The following is a 23,593-nucleotide window of genomic DNA, read 5'->3' on the forward strand; positions in this document are numbered from 1 at the left end:
TGGCTTTCCTTCTTCCTGTTTATACAGAGAATCACACATAAATAGCAACACTATCAATATGGAACAACATACTTTTTGAATGTTCTTTGGGGAACTATAAGAGGAGCATCATTATCATACTGAATTATGTAGCTATCATATCATTATTTTAACTTTTTTTTGGTAATATGTTACAAGCAGAGTGTGTTTTTCATTTCCTGTACAGTTTTCTATCAAATGAAAAACAAGGGGTTATCAATAGTCAATGTTCTTTTTTTATATTCTGTCATTCCAATTAAACTCTTTCATGACAGCTTCTGGGACACATTTTGCTTTAAACGGAATTGTCTTGTTGAAGATTATGAAGTGGTCAAAATGTGTATCACTGTTTTTTTTAGCGTTTTCAGTAAAATATGTCAGTTATATGTCATGTTCTTGTAACAAATGTGGTCCGCTTCACCTATCAGGGCAGAACTGGGATGGGAAATGAGATACACTCAGATAATTTCCAGATGATTTGACTGATGACGCATTTATCCCTGACCTATCCTGCTACCTCCACAGACAGAAGCAGGATGTCAGCATGCAGCAACAAGTCCTCAAAGAAACAATGGAAATAGCTGAAAAATGAAATCATAAACAGTGAGTCTATAAAGATTCCATGATAAATGTCTTGCAGATTTTTCCCTAATATACTGCACAACTTAATACTGTATCAAAATCAAAGAAAACATATTACTTATTGAAAAATAATAAATTTGCCCAATTGATGTGGATTGCATAAAGAAAGTTGTAAAACTAAAAAGGTTTTGAGTTGGGGTTTTTATGGATGAAGTGACTTCAATGATCTGCAAATGAGCTATGGTACTGTTGTATACCTGGGTACATAAATGGGGAGGAAAATAAATGTTACTTAGATATGTACAGTAAAGTGTTTAGAAAAGACTCATCAGACATTTGGAAGTAAATGCTTTTTAAGTGTTAAAAGTTTACTTGTATCATTCAGTACGCACAGTCAGTACTCCCCGACAGGTGAAAATTGGTCTCAAAAACATACGTACAGGCCTAGAGTTATTGTTTTTTGTTTTTAACTTGTAAGTGTGGAAGTGTTTCAAAACCCCAATTTGTGTGTCTCAAAATACTACCGTACACACTTCAACACACTCAGCTGCAAATTGGTGTTTTACAAAAAACAATTTTCAGTTTGTGTGTGTGTGTGTGTGTGTGTGTACTGTGTCTATAGTGAAAAGAAAATCAGAGTAAAAGAGGGAACTGCCAACACTTCACTGAAATCTTTATAATACCTGTATAGCAACAAACAATACAAATCATCTCATCATAAGGAAATGGAAATAATGGCAGCAAATCCGCTTTCTGATTAAAATTGTCATGAAAATGGCTTATTTCCATGACATCTTCAATCTCTACTTTGTCCAAATTCCATACAAAATAGCCGATTTCATTTAGTTGTAATTAACATTCTGAAACAAGGCTCCCAAACCCCCCCCCTCCCCCCCTCTGACGTTCTGCATGGAAAATAAGGATATACTACGCCCGGTAAGACTGTGTGTTTGCATTGTTTATGAGATTGAGCCCAGACATGGAGTGGTGAGACAGTCTTTAAGCAGTGCAGTCTGACAGTGCCCCCCTCTGGACATGAAGATGCCCCACCTAAAGCTCAGAGGGGACAATATAGGTTCTCTAATGCAGTGGTTCTCAATGTGGGGTCCGGGGACCACCAGGGATCCTTGAGAGGGTTCCAGGGGGTCCCCAGCAAATTTATGATTCATTTACAAGAAGTTAACAGAACTATCGAATGTAGTAGAATGACTATTTTGATCATAGTTTCTCTGTTATCTCTCTACCAGATGGGATTCTGGACAAAATCATATCTGACCATAAAACTATTCTCAGATTTGGGTCTGAGACAAAATCTCATCAAATGGGGGTCCATCAGCCTACTGTAGACTAAATTAGGGGTCCTTGATGTGAAAAAGGTTGAGAATCACTCTAATGCATATTTCACTTCTTATTCCGATGTCCTGTATGAATACACACATTATAGCCGTTTTCCCACATGCGTACCGGAAAATTACCTGTAAGTCAATATCGGACATTTCCCTGAATTTCCCTTCACACCTTCACGCTCGCATATGGGAATCTAGCAGCGAAATTGCCTGTATGTTGGGGGGCGGGGGGAGCTTATTTGGGGGGTCGGCAAAACTCGAAATAAGTTAGCTTGTCACACAATAAATCACACTCGTTTGACTTAAGAGCAGCGTCAAGCCGCCAGCGTAATAAACACAGCCGATTTCCCCCCTCCCCTCTCTGCTCGAGAGAGGCCAGTCCTTCACTCAGTCCTCCGCACTTCGCAGCAGCCACACAGGACAGACACAGCGAGAATGGCAGAGGCTTGAGCTGCCCAACGCTTGTATGTATGTAGAGAAAGCAAATGCACGAAGCGAAATGTGGAAGTAGTTTGCTTTGATGTGCGCGAATGATTAGATGATGCACTTTGAAGAAGTTGGGATCCGTGTCTGAGAGAAATAGTTGCTGGTTCGATGTTTATCCGTTCACCTGCGTCGCGTTGAAGCACTTTTTACAGACTGGCTTCGTTTGATGTGTCCGGGCTTGCCTTCGCCTTCGGAAATCAGCACGCCCACACATGAAGCTGACATAGGCTACCGCTCTTATTATCACAAGATCATTTCGCCAGTTTGCTTTAATGTGCGCGAATGATTAGATTATGCCCGCTGGAACATTAAGCAACTGTGTAGGCTACACCTCGCCCATGAGAGAAGGACCAGTGTCGCGGAAAATGACTGGACCCGTTTCCCACTTGTGTACCCTTAACTCATTCACCGCCAGTTTAGGACTGCCAATATTTAGCACAGGCCAAAGATTTTCATAATTGTTGGTCATCTTTCAAGACCCACAGTAAATTATCTATTAGCACCAGAGTGATTTGCAATACCTCAAAATGAAGATGTACGTCTCTGGGTTCACCAGGAAAAAAAAGTGAGCTTTTAGCATGTTCTGTACTCTACTTATAGCCATTTATATACACCCTGTTTTCCCCCAAAATGTCTCTCTGAGAAAAGAAATTGCAGAAAATGGCATTTATGTATTTATGCACACAATCTCATGCAGAACTCGCTCTCAATTCTTTTATTTTGAACTGTATTGACATCAGACATGTAAATATTATTCGTTAGGACACAAATGACAAAAAAAAAAAATATATATATATATATATACACATGAAGTGCTTTTTTTTTACATTCAACAACACAGTTTACTCGGTGTGAGTGAGTGTACAGACAGACAGACAGACAGACAGACAGACAGACACACCGACAGACAGACACACCGACAGACAGACAGACAGACAGACACACACACACACACACACACACACACACACACACACACACACACACACACACACACACGATCCCCCTTTTAGATTTCTAACCCCACATAGGATAAGCAATAACCACGCCCTGTGGCGCTGGGATTGGCCAGGAGCAACACTGGAGGGCACGCAGCCCAGCGATTACATGAACCAACTGAATAGCTCTTGAGAAAGGACAGCGGGCTGCTCTGACTCCCGCTTCTGCCTTGTGCCTTGCTGTTGTGTGTTTATTTTGCACCCGTCCTCGTCCATGTCTCCCTGTCATATCGTCCCTGCTATCTGATCGTTCCCGTTTTCCCCTCGGCTATTCAACACGTCCTCACCGCCCTCGCAAACTGATCGATCATTTCCTCATTCCTCCGATGATCAAACACATCTCTTGATTACTTTCTCCCGGCTGGCACAGAGGAAGGCGACTCCAGCTCGTGCAGCGCGCCGAGGCGCGTTTCAATGGCGTTTCTCCTGTCTGCACAAGGAAGCGTTACCAGTTTTCTGCTTTTCCTCCTGCTCAATTTCAAAACAACAGCTGCGGTATGTGTTTGTTCACGTGTTGTCTTAGATGCTAGGGACCTGATACCATGTGACAGGCTGGGGAAGTGTTTAAACTACGCCCTGCAGTAATAAAAACAAAAACACGTCAAACACGTCATTGGCGGGGAGGGCTATTTCTGATAACACGTCAAAGACGTCATTGGCGGTGAATGAGTTAAGAGCATACCGCTCTTCTGACTGGCTCGAAACTGGTGAAATGTCCGCGACGATGGGGTCGCGCTTATACCGGAAAACAACTTTCCCACATGCAGGCATTAGACCACGTTCCGGTCATTTAGCGGTACAAAGCGCATGTGGGAAAACGGCTTATGTGAAACTTTCAGAATGATGCTTTGTGTCGTTTCTCTCAGGCCCACTGGCGGTGACAAATAAACAATGGATGTCTTATTTGTGCCCCGTTTCAGTGAATGAGGTCAGCGCGGGGTCACACTCACATTTCAGAGAGACGATCAAGTTCAATTCCAGTCTCGCCCTAATTACATTCCCCATGTCAGGGCTTTGAATGCTCGCCGATTGGGTTTGTGGGTCAAATTTGAAACTGCTTTTCGAAATGGGTCAGTAGTGTTTCCTGTTAAAGTGGAAGGGACTGAAAGTTTTCAGACGGATTACTTAACTAACTTAGCAAAGGTGTGTAATTCTTCATGATCAGGTTTCTATGAAAGTCTCGTCTAAAAACTTTGCAGGACAATGTAATTAGGGCTAATTAGGTCAAAGACTTTATTTCACAATAGATAGCCTCAATTAAGCCTCAATTAGGCCCCACACAAAGAATAGTGAGGTGAAAACGGATATTCTGGATATCCTTACTGGAGCACAGGGACCTAGTGATCTTGATACAGTGGCTTAGTGGGATGACAACTTTGGTGTTTAATGTTCCATAGCCGATGGAGGGTGGTGCTTGGAGCTTTTGTCCAACATGCAATGCAAATGAGAGAGAAAAAGGACAGCAGCTTCCTTTGTCAGAATACAATACAGCAGCTCATTAGCGGCCTATAGCCTTTATTCTATCAAATAAACCCTAGTCTGGAATCCCAACATCAACAAAGAGGCTTTAAAACTAGGGATGCATGATATGTACAATAGAGTAAACATAGCCTATTTAGAGATGATTGAGATATAGGCTATCCTACATGCTGTAAGCTTGCCTAGACCTCTTTCCAATGATGGTGAATAAAAAGGTGGACAATTAAATTATTATACTATGACCTCCAGTCGATCAAGGCAAACAACCACAAACCACAGAAATCAATTATTTTCAGAAAAGCTTTTTTCCCCCTCAGGACTATACCACACCAGCAGTCTGATGATAGTGATGTTAGGCTGCTACAGTATCACGCATACTCTGAATTTCACATCATAACGGTTCGGTTCATAATTATCTAAACTGAGTTGAGGTGGATTACACACCTGCTACCTGTTTCCCACAAACTGTTGTAACAGTAAACTCAACACCGCATCCCCACTGAAACAATGGAATGGGCTGATGTAACAGTGCAGGCTTCACTTATGGGATTAACACACTCAACTTTGAACACCTCACACACATCAGTCGCCTCGCTGCACGGCAACTCTTAATCAATCAACTGTAGTTGTGAATGACGAATCGGCACTTCACTGTGTCAATTAGTCTAATGAGCCGAGACACGCACACGACACCAGCAGCGCGCCCGCGCGTTCTGCAGCCCTGAGCCCACTGTATGTATGTGGTCATTTTTGGAGGAAACAGGACGCAGCTGCATGCGAGGCGAGCCGCAGTTCACGGTCAAAGACAGGCGAGACGGACGCTCTGTTGCGTTGGTTTGTAGCTGACCACTCTTTCCTCTGATCGTCCACACAGTAGGTCTGCTGGCGGCCGCTGTGTGTGAAGGAGCATGGCTGCCACTGCCATCAAGGCTTTGGAGCAGTGGTGCAAGCTGCAGTGCGAGGGCTACCGAGACGTCTCCGTCACCAACATGACCACTTCATTCAGGAGCGGACTGGCTTTCTGCGCGCTCATACACAACTACAGACCCGACCTCATGTAAGCGTTCACCATAGAGGACTGGTGGTTACAGTGTCGCTATGTGTTGTTGCTGGGGCTACGTGATTGGAATCGCAAACAGTGTGAGCTGCAGCAGACTGTCCTAGCCTGCTGCATCTCACGGCTTTAAATGACTATAACCTTAATATGACTATAATAGGCTAATCTACTCTGTGCTGTATAGTGAATTTATCATAGGCTATTTTGTTGTTTCCTAATCTCCTGGCTAAATATAGTAGCCTACCTTTTGTTTTTCTGTTTTTGACGTAGCCTATAAAAGCAGCATGGCATTTTAAAGTTGTGCTGTATTATGTGTGTGCATCTATCATTAAATCAATTTCTGTATGGGGCATCTATATATAGGCTATAAAAAAAAACAATTGCCATCTCTTATGCAAAAAGGCCCTAAGGAAATGCAGGCTAGCTGGTTTTTGTTAATGCTGAACCTTTTTCCAGATAGTTGGACTGACCAAACAGTTCTGATCTACAGTTTGAGGATTACATTTTCACATTTTTGAATGTCTGTTGTGCTTCTTTGTCTTCCAGAAACTATGACTCACTCCGTAAAGAGGATGTGTTTGAGAACAACAGTTTGGTAAGATGGCTGAAGTTGTTGAACCCTTGCTGTAATTTCTTTTTGAGTGGACCACCAAACAGCCTCCACCTGCAAATAATGATGTAGTAGCATAACACATCCTGTCCAGTAGGCCTAACCACTACGCAAGGGTAAATTCAGGACAGGATAACTTGCTGTTAAGAAGTCAGTTTTTTTGCTTTTAGACTATCTATGCCTGAAGCCAATTGGTAGAAACTCATCTCACACAATGAATTTTTTACTCTTCAAATTGAAATTATTCCGAATTTCACACCGCCCCCGTGTCCATTTGACCTAATTTATTTTGTTAACCCTGAAGTGACCCAAACAGCACAGCTGGGACCTTCCCATTATGTAGTCGTCCTCCGTTTCCCTGGCTTCCTGTGAGATTACCGGCCCCACAGTGCGCTGCAGCACAGTGCTCTAAAGGCCTGTATTTCACTTGTCTGGATGATCCTGACACAAACCTGAGCTCAGGAGACGCTCTCCAGCCTATTCATTTTGAATGAGGCTTACTGTCATCGGCCACTCGATCCTCACCATAAAGCTCACTTTCAGACGGTGTCATGGTATACAGGACAGGAGGAATTTTACACTGGAAGAGAACACATAGGGGCATAGTGTGTTTGATTGGGTTTAACTTTTAATCAACTGTTATGTTCCCTATTGACAACCCCCCAAGTCCCACCCCATGGTTCCCTCTGTGTAATGCAAGCCCGGTAGCCCACCGGGCCTAAGTAGAGCCCACCTACCACCCTAAGCATCAGGGATTTTTTTTTTTTAGATTGTTTTTATTCTATTTCTGCGTAATCTTGCCTATGGAAGCTGTCATAGCTCTTTTGAATTCTCAATTCCATGATAACACCTGATTATTTTATCACAGAAACTATAGGGCCGTACCTTAATGCTGCCACCAGTCTGTCACTGGCCTGCGCCAGGCGCCTTGGCCGGCGCCGCCGGCGTGGCAAAGATACTTGCCACCGGGCCTAAAAAGTTTTCCGGGGGAAACCTGCCCACCCATCTATATTTCATGAATGGTGTCATATTTCTTACAGGTGGTTCTTTCAGTTGTCAAATGAGAATTTATATCTTTGTATGTTTGCAGCAAAACCCCTCTTTAGTTTTCAGACAGGGTCCCCACCTCACAAATCCAGGCGCATCTTTATTTTCTTGTCCTCTTCTGTCACATTGGCAGACTTGGTATTCAGCAAGGCTTTGCTGGCCAGTTCTAATGAGCATGTCCAGGCTGATCCTAAACAATGCCCTGATATCCTGCTCCTGGTCTTAGCCCGGAGTGTGAGAGCACAGGAAACGCGCCATTCATTATACAGCCATCCAGACTTACTGCTGTGCTACTTTTCTATTTATGGGAAATCGTATTGTCTGATGTTTTTACATATACTGTACTGTAATTGTAGGAGCAAATGTTACTATGAAATGCCTTTGAAATGGGCTTACTTATACACTGCTATTAAATGTCTTGTTTTCCGCTTCTGCCCAGGCATTTCGCGTGGCAGAGGAGAAGTTGGGGATACCAGCCCTACTAGATGCAGAAGACATGGTCGCTTTGAGGATCCCAGACAGACTGAGCATTCTCACCTACGTCTCCCAGTACTACAATTACTTCAACGGACGCTCTCCCAGTGAGAATGCAGGCTGGCTCAAATGTCTTTAGCTACTTTGTAGATTGGTCTGAGTCTGACTCATCCATATTTTACTCAGTGGCTTCCTGAAGTGTTTCTGCTTTGAGGAAGTTATATTGTTTCTCTCTTGGCTACTGTGTGATGTGTTGATAGTTATATTGCTTTCCCCCCCCTCAGTGGGAGGTGTAAAACGGCCAGCAGAGGGCTCCAAGGAGGAGCCGTCAGAGAAGAAGAATCTCCCAGTGGTGGCCAAAACCTTTGTGTCTAAAACAGCCACTGAGAATCGTTTGCCTCCCGCTCTCAGAGCTCAGACGTCACCCAAACTGACCAGAGCTGCAGTTCAGGTTAGTATTCAATGTCAGGGCACATATTTATCACACATAATCACAGCATCTGAAGGTATAGCTGTGGCTGTGTTTACAATACATCCCAGTTGTCTTGCACTGTAACATCTTATTTTTGGTTGAATTGTTTTTTTAATATAATTTTTAGTAGGTTAAGAACATGCCTTCATATAGACGGTCACCTGATGAGTTTTCTTCCCTTCGCAGAAGGCGGTTCTGGCCGAAAACTCCAATAAAAATGGGACCCTCAACAGTAAATGTGTTGCATGCAACAACCATGTTCATCTGGTTCAGAGGCATTTTGTGGATGGGAGGCTCTATCACAGAAGCTGCTTCAAGTAAGAGCTTAATATTCTCTTGATGAGTCCTCCTTTAAAGGTTATAATTTATATGAATAAGTAATTGCATGTTAAAACTTGACTACCAGATGCAGTGAATGCTCCGGTACGCTGCACGCTGGAGCCTATAAGGCCGGGAAGGAGCCAGACACTTTTATCCACCAAAAAGGCTGCAAACCCTCCTCTGAAGCTGTGATCAAAAACGGACCTGGCAGTTTGCTCGTGCGGCCAAATGGTGCCAGCCAAACCCAGCCTGCGCCTCTACTCCCCTCTTCTGTGCTGTCGACCCCGCTGAACGTCGTCCTGAAGCCGGTCAGCCCCACCCCACCCTCCAAGGCCTGGACCAGCTCGGCCCAGAAGACGCAGGCGGCCCGGCAGAGGTTCTTCCAGGCCGCTGCTCCACTCGCTCCAGCCCCGGACGGCTACAGGAAGCCCTCTGAGCCCTGGGATGTGTCTGCGAGTCTGCGTCCTGACCAGAAGAACAGCGCCAGGGCGACGACTGGCAAGAGGCTAGCAGAGGAAAACTGCAACAATAACAACAGCCGCCCATTCACCATCCGATCAGCGGAGAGAAGGTTGTCTACTATTTGTGGTCTTGAATAGATCATATATCTACATTTGAATTCAGAAGTTTACATACACTTCGGTTGAAGTAATTACAACTAAATGTTTAACCACTATACAGATTTCATGTTAAAACTAGTTTGGCAAGTCTGTTAGGACATCTACTATGTGTATGACACCAAGTAATGTTTCCAATAATTGTTTACAGGCAGATTATTTGACTTATAATTCACTATATTACAATTCCAGTGGGTCAGAATCAGAATGTACGATACACTAAGTTGACTGTGCCTTTAAACAGCTTTGAAAGTTCCAGAAAATGATGTCATGGCTTTAGAAGCTTCTGATGGGCTAATTGACATCAAATTATGTCAATTAGTGAATTATAAATTAAACAAATTACAGAATTTTAAGTGAAATAAATTAGTGAATTATAAGTGAAATAATCTGTAAACAATTGTTGGAAAAATTACATGTCATGCACAAATCTCCAAACTGAGAGTTTATTAATGACTTCAACCTAAGTGTATGTAGTCTCTCAAGCCAGTCTCTCTTCCACAGTCTTCGAATGCTCCAGAGACGGTCTGTACTTCAGACCGTTAAAATTTGGCCAGAGGAAGTTGTCATCTTCCAATGAAAAAAAGCAACACTCAGAATAGAAGGAAGTTTGATATTCGATCAATCACAACACATGTAAACAAAACTGAGGCAGGTGATTGGAGAAATGAGTGGATGTACCGCCTCACATCCATTTTGACCAACTTAATTTACCTTAACTTAACTTACTTACCCTCCACGAAGTAAAGTACAGACGGGTAGGGTTTTAAGTAAAGTGTTTGTAAACTCCTGACTTCAACTGTAGTCTTAATAACTTTCTGCCAGGTTTGCAATGACTTTTGTTGATGACATTATAAAGGCTGATGTGAGGGTTTTCTCTCTCCCCAGGTTTGGAGATGAGCCAAATGTAGCTGGCAGCCACAGTTGTTTGAGACAGGATAAATACAGCCAAGGCCCAGCAGGAAAGCAGGCAGGATGGCCCTCCACTGGCCAGACCAACAATATGCAACCGCCATGTCTGAAGGCCATCAACAACAAAGACGGCACAAGGCCGACAACTGTGTACACAAATGCCAAAGGTAAGTGTGATGGAATTGATTTGAGTTTTTCTAATCCATTTGCTATATATTTTTATGTTCCCTCTCCTTAAAGGGATACTCCACTTTTTCGGGAGTTTAGCTCATTTGCCACATCCCCCCCACATAACCAAGATACACCATGCCTTACCGGCACTGTCTGCGCAGTTTACAGTGAGCTACAGTTGTGAAGTTGGTTAGTATCACCATAGAATGGATGGTAATGGTACAGCTGTTAAAAATCTGCCAAAACACACATATCACGGTGCCAAAATACATGTTGTGCTTCGGGTACTTGCCACACGATGAAATATTAATCCAAAATGCACATAATTGGTCTTTTTGGAAGGAAAATAGGTCAGCGGCCATGTTTGGAAAGTAGTACCGGCTACCTCTTTTCCTTCCAAAAAGACAGATTATGTGCATTTGGGATTAATATTTCAAAGAACAACATGTATTTTAGTGCCGTGAGATGTGTGTTTTGGCAGATTTTTAACAGCTGTACCATTATTACCATCCATTCTATGGTGACACTAACTAACTTCACGACTTCGCTCACTGTAAACTGTGCGGACAGTGCCGGTAAGGCATGGTGTATGTTGGTCATGTGGGGGGGATGTGGCAAATGAGCTAAACTCCCCAAAAAGTGGAGTATCCCTTTAACAAGCATTCATAGAAAACGGAGCCCTTTTGTCATGTTGGCCCTATTCCTACTTGTACTGTCAAAGCAGCTAGCATGCTGTTAGTTAGCCAGTGGTTGGATGTTGTGCTTGCAACTGACATTTTAATTTCCCCTTCAAACCTTCGTAGTTTCACTTCTGTCAGATTCTTGGGTTTTGATGTGCATGCACTGGGTGTGATGTCCTGTCAGGCTGCAGCTCTGCAGACAGAAACTAATTCCGTTAGACAGTTGGTTTAAAATCTAAGTGTTAAACAGCTTCATTAGCGGCTCTGAAAGAATGCAAGCGTTCTGTTAAAGAATGTTTTACTATAATACAGACGTGACCCGTCATATCTATAACTTCTTGTCAATACAGATGGGACTGAGAGTTGTGCATTTGTGGGGTTGTGTCTAGTCAGTACGTGGATTCGGCCATCATTCTGGGTCTTTGATGCAGCTGTGGAGCTCAAATTGAGTTACACAGTGAAGCATTATGAGTGACGTTAAATAACGAACAACGGGCTCAGCAGAACCAATAGTTGGACGCATTATCAGCTGTTCATGTGCGTGTGTGGAATTGGCAAAGAGAAGAGTCAAGAGAGTCTATTTTGTCAGATTTATGATCTGCCTAGATTTGCTTCGAGGGCACAGCTCATCCATAAAGAGGACATGACATCAAAATGAATGCACTCACTTCCCATTGGTTTTAAATTGGTGAATGCATGTAAAGGAGCTGAAATGCTATTTGGAGCACCTGTCTAAATGTGTTTGTCCTGTGCTGCAGATCCAGTCCATCACGACTGGAGATCGAAGCTCAAACCTGTCCAAACGGCACCGGGCCTGAGGTAAAGTCCGCTCAGCCATCTTTTATAATCACCATCACTTTCTGTCTCACTAAACTGGAAGCGGGCAAAGTCACACAGGTGGTGAAAATGGCTTGAAACGTGCCTTTCTAAGAACCTGACCATTCAGCTTATTCACTCTCCAGAATGCTGATTCATCCCGCTTCGTCCATCTCTGTTATTGCTGGCTGTCTCAGAGTGCAGCCGCTGTGTCTGTCCCCCATCTTAAGAAGCCCCAAGGAGTGCCACGCCTGAACTAACCCTACTCTGTCCCCCATCTTAACAAGCCCAAAGGAGTGCCACGCCTGAACTAGCCCTACTCTAGATTCTTTCGTAATTCCGAATCCCTTCTGATGATTCCTCCATTGTTTTCACCACTATTCTATCATTGCAAAATTTAAGGTGAGTACATTTTCATTCTATTTACACTACCAGTCAAAAGTTTGCATGCCACATTTTTCTTTATTTTTACTATTCTCTGCATTTTTAGAATAATAGTAAAGACAAAACTATTAAAGAAATCAAATGGACTCATGCAGTGACCAAAAAAGTGCAATACTCAAACAAACAAACAAACAAAAACTTTGCCTTGATGGAAAGGCAAACGCTTTGGAAACAAATATCGGAAAATTCGTCCTCAACTTCACTATTTATAATTGTCTAAGAAACAGCAGAAGCCTTTAGATCAAAATGGCTTTAACCCATTGATACTTGATGCAGCAACACACAAATGCTGCATCAGGTATCAATGGGTTAAGAGAATGAAAAACACATTCAGGTGTCCAAACTTTTGACTGGTAATGTATCTGTATCTGTGTCTGTAGTCTGTGTCAGATGTACACTAAACATATGTACAGACTGTTTTCAAATGGTCTTCTTTGAAAACAATGTTATGTCATTCTTTGATCATGTCTTTAATGTTTTGATTATGTTGTTCTTCCAGAAACCCTGAAGCTGGAGATGGACCAGCCACTACTGAGCAGCCTAAACCTGAGTTCATCTCCACGCCTGATGTCTCCTTCAGTACAACAAGGTCTCCCTCGGCTCCAGCACCTGGAGCTTCTCCAGTTGGCTCTCGTCCGTTTGCTCCTGCACCGTTCACCGTTCAAGTCTCCCCCCAGAAACCTCATCCTGCCTCGAGAAACCTGGGTCAGTTCCTTCTATATTGGATGTCTCATTACCATGTAAAGTCAATTTGTTGTAGATTTCATTATGAATGAAGACAACATGGTTGACTTTTGATCTGAAAAACCAAATAAATTGGGTTTCTGTGATTTTTCTTCTGGGCATACATTGTTTAAATAGGTGCACTCTATGACCAGGGGGGTGTGATCTAAAATCGTTGAAAAGTAATTTTTTATTTCAGCTCGACTTTAAAATCGCAGGACAAACTAATTAAGAATATCGCAAATATCAAGTGTTGACCTTTGTCCAGCCTAGTCTCTATGCTAAAATACTACATGAAGTGACATCATGCTGCTCTATCAAAGGAAAGTGGCAAACCGGCATGACCCCCCCCCCCCCACACACACACACACACACACACGGTTTCAGATTGCAGACATTCAGTGTGTTAACTTTCTTTTCATCATTTTAGGTTTGAAGCCTGGGGGTTACTCTCCTATGAAATCCCCACCCAGATGGCCAGCTGTGGAGCCGATTGGCCCGTCAACGACTGCTCCAGCCAATCATGGGAGTCCGTTGACTGGCGGTCCCTCAGGTTGTGTCTCAAAGGATACGTGGCCTCAGGCTTCCTGTTGATATTTTAGTTTCTTCCTATGAGCAACGCATTAACTGGAAATAAATCAGGCGAACTCGTATGTGACAATTCTGTGCTGAGAATGTGCCATAAAAGGCCTATCTAATCCTATTTTATCTACCTCTTAGGTGCTAAAAAGGGAAAGTATTTGTCACCCACCAACGCCTCCAGGACTGAAATGAGGTCACCCTCTGTAAGTTCCCTCCATTAAGTCTCTTAAGAGATTAATTAACAGTGATGCAAATATGCTTTCATTACATTAAACCTTCTTTAGATTTTTCACTGGCTGAAGTCAGTGGAGTAAAGCTTCTCTATCATGTGTTGTGACTCTTCGGGGCTTTTTGCTTTAAATCAGATAAAGTCTCATCACATCCCAGCGGATCAGATTGTGAAGCAGCTGAGCGATATTGAGACAAACTTGAGCGACTTGGAAAAAGAAGGCGTGGAGCTGGAGAAGAAACTCCGCAGCTGTGAGGAAGGTAACGGTGCAAGCAGCTAACGAGACCAGGGGTTTCCCACAAAGACTGCTATTGGTCCACGATCGGCGAGCTGCACGATCAAGGCAACCTGTCAATAACAGTCTTCATTATCTATCTTTTGTCTATTTTACTCGAAATGGGACCATCATTTACAAAATGAACACCATGCTGTATTGAAGAAGACTTGAAACTAGAGATTAACCTCATTAGGAAAGTGCCTACTGAGCTCATAGTAAATCAAGTGAGAAGTAGGGTAATCTTCCCATTGACTTCCATACAATCAGACTTCTTTTTGGAGCCAGTGGAGTTGCCCCCTGCAGGCCATTTGAAAGAATGCAGGTTTAAGGTTCCACATTGGCTTCACTTTTCAGAACCGGAGGTTGCCCTTTGCTTTCATTTTGCACCTTTATTTTTCACGTGCATGTGCGCACACATACCACACACACACACCCAGTCAAGTACAGCCTGAGGTTGGGGGGGGGGGGGGGGGGTTGACCAGATATTTCTATTACTGTTTCTATCACCAAATGAGGTGAGAGGCGTAGACAACCCAGAGGGATGCTGCTTCCTCCTTTGAGGAAGTTGGAGTCGGGGTTCTGATTGCTTTGCTCAAGGTCAACATGGCTTGGGCGTAGTAATATATATTCCGCTCGATTGCTTACTCCTTTTCTACGCGCCCCCCCTGGAAGCCTGAGCGGAGCGCGCGTCATTTTGGCCAAGAATTTGACATCAATTCCCCACCACCTAGGAGATCTAATGCTTCTGAGCTGGAATTTGCAGGAGTAAAACTAAACCTTGGCACTCGGGTTCAATTCACAATGAAAACATGTCTCTTCTGGTGAAAGGACAGTCCCGTAGTGAGTCCCTGTCCAGCCCACTCGTCACTGTAAATGTGTTTTGGGGAGTGTTGGTGTTTATTGACGTTTTTATCAATTGGCCGCTAATTGGTATCGGCAAGTATTCACTCTAAAAATCAATTGATCCACCTACTCAGGTGTTCTGAGCTGACTTGGTCAAGCAGAAAATGAAGCCGTTGGCATGGCTACACATGCGAGTCCTGGGTCTGATGAGCACTGTGTTGTAGTGTGTCGTCGTAGTGGGCAAAGAAATCACAACCTCGTAGTAGTGGGCAAAAAAATCACAACCATCAACACAGTTAGGAAAATATTTACACCACAGCCCTCTTGATATTTTAGATCTTGGGTGTGAATAGTACAGACGCTTCACTGTGCTTCGGGTGTTCAATATTGGGTAAAAAATGACAGCAAATTTCGGACATGATCATTCCCCTTCAGAGTGCAAGAAGTATTAAGGGCAAAGTTAACCCCCGCTGGATATTCTCCAAGTTGTCAAAGTCCAAAGTCGTGATGATAAACTGCACTTGGTTCTGAAGCCCCTCTGAGCTGCTCTACAGCCTCTGTCCAGGTTAATAACAGCATATTTAGACATTTGCAGGCCAATTAACTCGTCAAAAGGTTTAATCTTAAATTGTTCTCCCCTAGATTAGGGCTGAAAGATATACGAGGAATCAGCATGATGTCTCAACAACAACAAATCACCGCAAAACACCTGGAACTGCGGCAGTTAACTAGTATGAGTTGTGCCAAACAAAACTATACATGACATTGCTTATATTTTGACATTCTGAGTGAGGGCAGAAGTAGCTCAAGAGTTTGATATATAATATATGCATGTCGTGTTAAAGTTGTGTGAACTGTCCCGGTTTTTAAAATGTACACCGCACAGCCAGGGCTAGAATGGGCCATTCAAGGCAGCTCCATAGGGTCTCATTGCCGTTTCCACCCGGAAACACGGTTTGTTTACTGAAATGCTGCTCGGCTGATCCCTCGTATATTGTTTTAGCATCGTCATTGCCATGAGCGCATGCACAATGGCAGGATGTGCGATATCTAACTCAGACACGTCATGCAACTTTTTTGCTGCTTGATAGAAATGGAAAACTCCCATGGTTCTCATTTTCCATGACTAATTTACTAGAGACGTCTGTCTGATTTAACATAATTTACTCCAATTTAATGTTTTTTTTTTGTAAAAGTAGTCCGTTACCTTTCCCGCTTTCGCAGCTCCGAACCGTAGTTGGGAAGGCTCTGGTGTTGTGCTAGTCTCTTTTAGCGTAGCCTGGCTCATAAGAGTTCGGACCAACTCTGCAGTGGAGAACTGGCACTTTATTTTGATACATCAGCGTGGGCATTCTCTGTGACGTTCTAAGCTCTTTTCCTTCTAACTACAGTATGGTTACTTTACTCACTTCACATCCTGCAACTTACTCTGGCTGCAGCTAAAACACTCACTTCCTTCCACTACGTCACCCTGCAGGTTACCCACAAGACCACCTTCTTACATTTATAACAGTCCTGCTGACCTAAAGTTTATGACAACCTACAGTCCCCATCTACAATATGTTGGCTCTGTGATATATAATAAAAAGGATTATACCGCTCCTTTACCATCTGGTTAAAGTTATGCCAAAGTTAATAATTTATATTAGTAGTTTTGGGGCTAGCTAGGGTGAAAACGCTGTAGGTGAAGTCCTACAGTTGAGTTCATAAAGGCACTTTTTTCCCAACATTTCTACAAGATCTGCAGGTGTCAGAGGGGTATTGGCTAATGTCCTTTAAAATATAAAACTGATCGCTAAATTTCCATATGTGTGTGTACTGTACATCAACACCCACATGTTCAAACGTGACCATAATAAAACCTTATGTGCAGTCACTTATGTCATTAACAATGTATCACTAATTGCTTTTTAAAACTTGGTGGTGTGTGTTTCAGAGGGAGAGGGGGACGTATTGATGGACCCGCTGATGGTTGACTGGTTCAACCTCATCCGAAAGAAGCAGATGTACGTTAGGAAGGAATCAGAGCTTGTATACATGTGAGTTCTACTCTCTCTATTATACCCCATCACCTGAATCCTAATGAGATGATTAAATGGGTACTTCATCTGTGTTAGACCTGAACTCCTTTGTTCCTTCCTCCAGTGTAATCGATTCATCCAGAAAGATTGTTTTTACCATGGTCTTTAGATTGGATAGATTTTTAATTCCTAACATTAAGAGACAATAAACAACTTCCTACCTTGAAATGTTTTCCAATAGTATCCCTCTGTGAGAATGGAGGATATTCTAACATCATTATTCCAATAAACTGTATTTTAACGGCACGCAATTGTCCTCGGCGTGACATCACTCGGACAAATTCAAACTCATTAACTCTCAAAGCAAATCGATTTGTGCAAGACTGTTTCCAGTGTTGGTATACACGTGATGTGATGCACATAATAGCATCGGGTTTGTTTGTTTTTTGTGCATACGTGCATAAAGTAGCCGTGATTAATTAATTATTAACGAACGCAGAGCCAGGACTCAGGAGCTGGAGCAGCAGCAGCCAGGTGTGGAGGGGGAACTTCGCAGGCTGCTGGAGACGCCAGGTAAGGGATAACGGGCTCTCTTCCTACTTCCTTGTCCCACTTTAGTTCCTTGACCCACACTGAAGTCAATGTGTCAACTTGTTGTCCCACACTGAAGTCACTGTCAACTTGTTGTCCCACACTGAAGTCACTGTGTCAACTTGTTGTCCCACACTGAAGTCACTGTCAACTTGTTGTCCCACACTGAAGTCAATGTGTCAACTTGTTGTGCCACACTGAAGTCACTGTGTCAACTTGTTGTGCCACACTGAAGTCACTGTGTCAACTTGTTGTGCCACACTGAAGTCACTGTCAACTTGTTGTCCCACACTGAAGTCAATGTGTCAACTTGTTGTGCCACACTGAAGTCACTGTGTCAACTTGTTGTGCCACACTGAAGTCAATGTGTCAACTTGTTGTGCCACACTGAAGTCACTGTGTCAACTTGTTGTGCCACACTGAAGTCACTGTGTCAACTTGTTGTGCCACACTGAAGTCACTGTCAACTTGTTGTCCCACACTGAAGTCAATGTGTCAACTTGTGCCACACTGAAGTCACTGTGTCAACTTGTTGTGCCACACTGAAGTCACTGTGTCAACTTGTTGTGCCACACTGAAGTCACTGTCAACTTGTTGTCCCACACTGAAGTCAATGTGTCAACTTGTTGTGCCACACTGAAGTCACTGTGTCAACTTGTTGTGCCACACTGAAGTCACTGTGTCAACTTGTTGTGCCACACTGAAGTCAATGTGTCAACTTGTTGTGCCACACTGAAGTCACTGTGTCAACTTGTTGTGCCACACTGAAGTCACTGTGTCAACTTGTTGTGCCACACTGAAGTCAATGTGTCAACTTGTTGTGCCACACTGAAGTCAATGTGTCAACTTGTCCCACACTGAAGTCAATGTGTCAACTTGTCCCACACTGAAGTCACTGTGTCAACTTGTTGTGCCACACTGAAGTCACTGTGTCAACTTGTTGTGCCACACTGAAGTCAGTGTCAACTTGTTGTGCCACACTGAAGTCACTGTCAACTTGTTGTCCCACACTGAAGTCAATGTGTCAACTTGTTGTGCCACACTGAAGTCACTGTCAACTTGTTGTCCCACACTGAAGTCAATGTGTCAACTTGTTGTGCCACACTGAAGTCACTGTGTCAACTTGTTGTGCCACACTGAAGTCACTGTGTCAACTTGTTGTGCCACACTGAAGTCAATGTGTCAACTTGTTGTGCCACACTGAAGTCAATGTGTCAACTTGTTGTGCCACACTGAAGTCACTGTGTCAACTTGTTGTGCCACACTGAAGTCAATGTGTCAACTTGTTGTGCCACACTGAAGTCACTGTGTCAACTTGTTGTGCCACACTGAAGTCACTGTCAACTTGTTGTGCCACACTGAAGTCAATGTGTCAACTTGTTGTGCCACACTGAAGTCACTGTGTCAACTTGTTGTGCCACACTGAAGTCACTGTCAACTTGTTGTCCCACACTGAAGTCAATGTGTCAACTTGTTGTGCCACACTGAAGTCACTGTCAACTTGTTGTGCCACACTGAAGTCACTGTCAACTTGTTGTGCCACACTGAAGTCAATGTGTCAACTTGTTGTGCCACACTGAAGTCACTGTCAACTTGTTGTGCCACACTGAAGTCAATGTGTCAACTTGTTGTGCCACACTGAAGTCACTGTGTCAACTTGTTGTGCCACACTGAAGTCACTGTCAACTTGTTGTGCCACACTGAAGTCAATGTGTCAACTTGTTGTGCCACACTGAAGTCACTGTGTCAACTTGTTGTGCCACACTGAAGTCACTGTCAACTTGTTGTCCCACACTGAAGTCAATGTGTCAACTTGTTGTGCCACACTGAAGTCACTGTCAACTTGTTGTGCCACACTGAAGTCACTGTCAACTTGTTGTCCCACACTGAAGTCAATGTGTCAACTTGTTGTGCCACACTGAAGTCACTGTCAACTTGTTGTGCCACACTGAAGTCACTGTGTCAACTTGTTGTGCCACACTGAAGTCAATGTGTCAACTTGTTGTGCCACACTGAAGTCACTGTGTCAACTTGTTGTGCCACACTGAAGTCACTGTGTCAACTTGTTGTGCCACACTGAAGTCAATGTGTCAACTTGTTGTGCCACACTGAAGTCACTGTGTCAACTTGTTGTGCCACACTGAAGTCAATGTGTCAACTTGTCCCACACTGAAGTCAATGTGTCAACTTGTTGTCCCACACTGAAGTCAATGTGTCAACTTGTTGTGCCACATTGAAGTCACTGTCTACGCTTTCAGACAGACACGGTTCTGGTTCTGGCTCCGGCTCCGTTCTGGAGTCTCAGAACCTTGGTGCTTTCTGGCGAACCAGCCCGTGTTCACACCAGTTTAAGCGGAACCAAAGTGGGAGGACATTATTTGGTAGTCCTTCTTCAGTTTATTTTTAATTTTTTTAAGTTTATTAATTATTTGGTCTGGCGTTCGAGTGAACCCAGCCTTGGCCCTCTCTTCTGCAAGTTCGGCATATGACTTGCTCTTTCTTGTACTGCTTTCTAGCTTTTCTTGAGATTCGGTAGATGCCCAAATCGCCACTAAACATTTGGTTTCCTCAGGAGACCACTGCAAATTATTTTTCTCCATGTTGTCACTGCCTTCTTCTCCTTCCTGCTCGTTTTCACAGCCTAGAATGAGACACGCCCACTGATGATGTCACGGTTCCCAAGGAAAACCAACTATTTTTTGGTTCCGCTGAGAACCAACTTTTCAGGTTCCGAACCAATTATGTTTTCGGTCTGAACGCGCCGGCCAGTTCAGATTAGGGTTCTGGAACCGGAACCGGCACGGAGCCCTGCCGGTGTGAAAGCCCTATCTGTCAACTTGTTGTGCCACACTGAAGTCACTGTGTCAACTTGTCCCACACTGAAGTCACTGTGTCAACTTGTTGTCCCACACTGAAGTCAATGTGTCAACTTGTTGTCCCACACTGAAGTCACTGTGTCAACTTGTCCCACACTGAAGTCAATGTGTCAACTTGTTGTGCCACATTGAAGTCACTGTGTCAACTTGTTGTCCCACACTGAAGTCACTATGTCAACTTGTCCCACACTGAAGTCAATGTGTCAACTTGTTGTCCCACACTGAAGTCAATGTGTCAACTTGTTGTCCCACACTGAAGTCACTGTGTCAACTTGTTGTGCCACACTGAAATCAATGTGTCAACTTGTTGTGCCACACTGAAGTCACTGTGTCAACTTGTTGTGCCACACTGAAGTCACTGTCAACTTGTTGTCCCACACTGAAGTCACTGTCAACTTGTTGTCCCACACTGAAGTCACTGTGTCAACTTGTTGTCCCACACTGAAGTCAATGTGTCAACTTGTTGTCCCACACTGAAGTCACTGTCAACTTGTCCCACACTGAAGTCACTGTCAACTTGTTGTCACACACTGAAGTCAATGTGTCAACTTGTTGTGCCACACTGAAGTCAATGTGTCAACTTGTTGTCCCACACTGAAGTCACTGTGTCAACTAGTTGTCCCACACTGAAGTCAATGTGTCAACTTGTTGTCCCACACTGAAGTCACTGTCAACTTGTTGTCCCACACTGAAGTCACTGTCAACTTGTTGTCCCACACTGAAGTCACTGTCAACTTGTTGTGCCACACTGAAGTCACTGTGTCAACTTGTTGTGCCACCCTGAGTCACTGTGTCAACTTGTTGTGCCACACTGAAGTCACTGTCAACTTGTTGTCCCACACTGAAGTCACTGTCAACTTGTTGTGCCACACTGAAGTCAATGTGTCAAGTTGTTGTCCCACACTGAAGTCACTGTGTCAACTTGTTGTCCCACACTGAAGTCAATGTGTCAACTTGTTGTCTCACACTGAAGTCAATGTGTCAACTTGTTGTCCCACACTGAAGTCACTGTGTCAACTTGTTGTCTCACACTGAAGTCAATGTGTCAACTTGTTGTCCCACACTGAAGTCACTGTGTCAACTTGTTGTCCCACACTGAAGTCACTGTGTCAACTTGTTGTCCCACACTGAAGTCACTGTGTCAACTTGTTGTGCCACACTGAAGTCACTGTCAACTTGTTGTGCCACACTGAAGTCACTGTGTCAACTTGTTGTGCCACACTGAAGTCACTGTGTCAACTTGTTGTCCCACACTGAAGTCACTGTGTCAACTTGTTGTCCCACACTGAAGTCACTGTCAACTTGTTGTGCCACACTGAAGTCACTGTGTCAACTTGTTGTGCCACACTGAAGTCACTGTGTCAACTTGTTGTCCCACACTGAAGTCACTGTGTCAACTTGTTGTGCCACACTGAAGTCACTGTCAACTTGTTGTGCCACACTGAAGTCACTGTGTCAACTTGTTGTGCCACACTGAAGTCACTGTGTCAACTTGTTGTCCCACACTGAAGTCACTGTGTCAACTTGTTGTCCCACACTGAAGTCACTGTCAACTTGTTGTCCCACACTGAAGTCAATGTGTCAACTTGTTGTCCCACACTGAAGTCAATGTGTCAACTTGTTGTCCCACACTGAAGTCAATGTGTCAACTTGTTGTGCCACACTGAAGTCAATGTGTCAAGTTGTTGTCCCACACTGAAGTCACTGTGTCAACTTGTTGTCCCACACTGAAGTCACTGTGTCAACTTGTTGTCCCACACTGAAGTCAATGTGTCAACTTGTTGTGCCACACTGAAGTCACTGTGTCAACTTGTTGTGCCACCCTGAAGTCAATGTGTCAACTTGTTGTCCCACACTGAAGTCACTGTGTCAACTTGTTGTCCCACACTGAAGTCACTGTGTCAACTTGTTGTCCCACACTGAAGTCACTGTGTCAAGTTGTCCCACACTGAAGTCACTGTGTCAACTTGTTGTCCCACACTGAAGTCACTGTGTCAACTTGTTGTCCCACACTGAAGTCACTGTGTCAACTTGTTGTCCCACACTGAAGTCACTGTGTCAACTTGTTGTCCCACACTGAAGTCAATGTGTCAACTTGTTGTGACAGATCATTTGAAGTCCAGAGAGGAGCAACGGCGAGAGAAGAGGCTGATGGAGAGACTGGTGGAGATTGTGGATAGCAGAAATGCCATTGTGGATGGGTTGGATGAAGACAGGTTAAGGTAAGTGTCTTTTCATAATTAATTTTTACATTACTCCAGTCTTAGCTAACGCAAAACAGTCATTCATGTGTAGCCTATAGTTTTGGATTGCACAATTAACTCTATTCACCTGAACAGTTTGAGATGAAAACGAGAGTAAAGGCTTACAGTAATTGTGAGACTATTTATTTATTTTTCAGGGAGGTGGAGGAGGATCAGCAGTTGAATGAAATGATGAGGAATCTTGGTAAGTGTTCAAATGTTTTTCTTTTGAGATGAGTTTTTCCCATTAGATGAACCATTCTAAGACTTTTTTTTATGAATGAATAGGAGTAAAGAGAGCCAAACACAAGAGGAAATCCTCCATCTCCAAACTGTTCAGGCGAAGAAGTAAACGACTAGTGGAATGATTCTCTGAGCTGCCGTGCCTCGCTGCAGGACCTGAGAATCATCTTCTTATTCACAGTATTTGTTTCCATTTTTAATGCTTTTTATCTGGAAGGACAGCAGTACATATTGTGCGAGCAAGAAAGGTATTTTTATGGCGAGGATCAAGCCGTGTTTAATTTAAAATCTTTGTTTCTGGTTATTGTTTAAGAATGTTTCACAATGAATACATGTTTTGTTATGGTTTAAAGATTCACCTTTAATTCTTAGTTTGGTGTAATGTAAGTGAAGTGAGAATTTGTTATATGGGGAGTTATGATTCAATCATCTGTG

At 43.5% G+C, this 23,593-nt stretch overlaps 1 protein-coding gene across 1 annotated transcript; it reads left to right on the forward strand.

The window, feature by feature from the left end:
• Positions 1 to 5,817: 5,817 nt before the first annotated feature.
• Positions 5,818 to 23,283, forward strand: micall2a (mical-like 2a; the record flags this gene model as incomplete). Its single annotated transcript, XM_083649985.1, has 17 exons — positions 5,818 to 5,966; positions 6,513 to 6,561; positions 8,063 to 8,204; positions 8,382 to 8,548; positions 8,756 to 8,886; positions 8,976 to 9,461; positions 10,396 to 10,586; positions 12,029 to 12,089; positions 13,030 to 13,235; positions 13,684 to 13,809; positions 13,974 to 14,038; positions 14,201 to 14,324; positions 17,121 to 17,223; positions 17,705 to 17,778; positions 22,780 to 22,894; positions 23,074 to 23,120; positions 23,204 to 23,283. The coding sequence occupies 17 exons, from the start codon at positions 5,818 to 5,820 to the stop codon at positions 23,281 to 23,283; spliced, it is 2,316 nt and encodes a 771-aa protein (XP_083506111.1).
• Between the last annotated feature and the right edge of the window lie 310 nt (positions 23,284 to 23,593).

Source organism: Poromitra crassiceps, assembly GCF_964638095.1.
Source record: "Poromitra crassiceps genome assembly, chromosome: 13".
NCBI lineage: Eukaryota > Metazoa > Chordata > Actinopteri > Beryciformes > Melamphaidae > Poromitra > Poromitra crassiceps.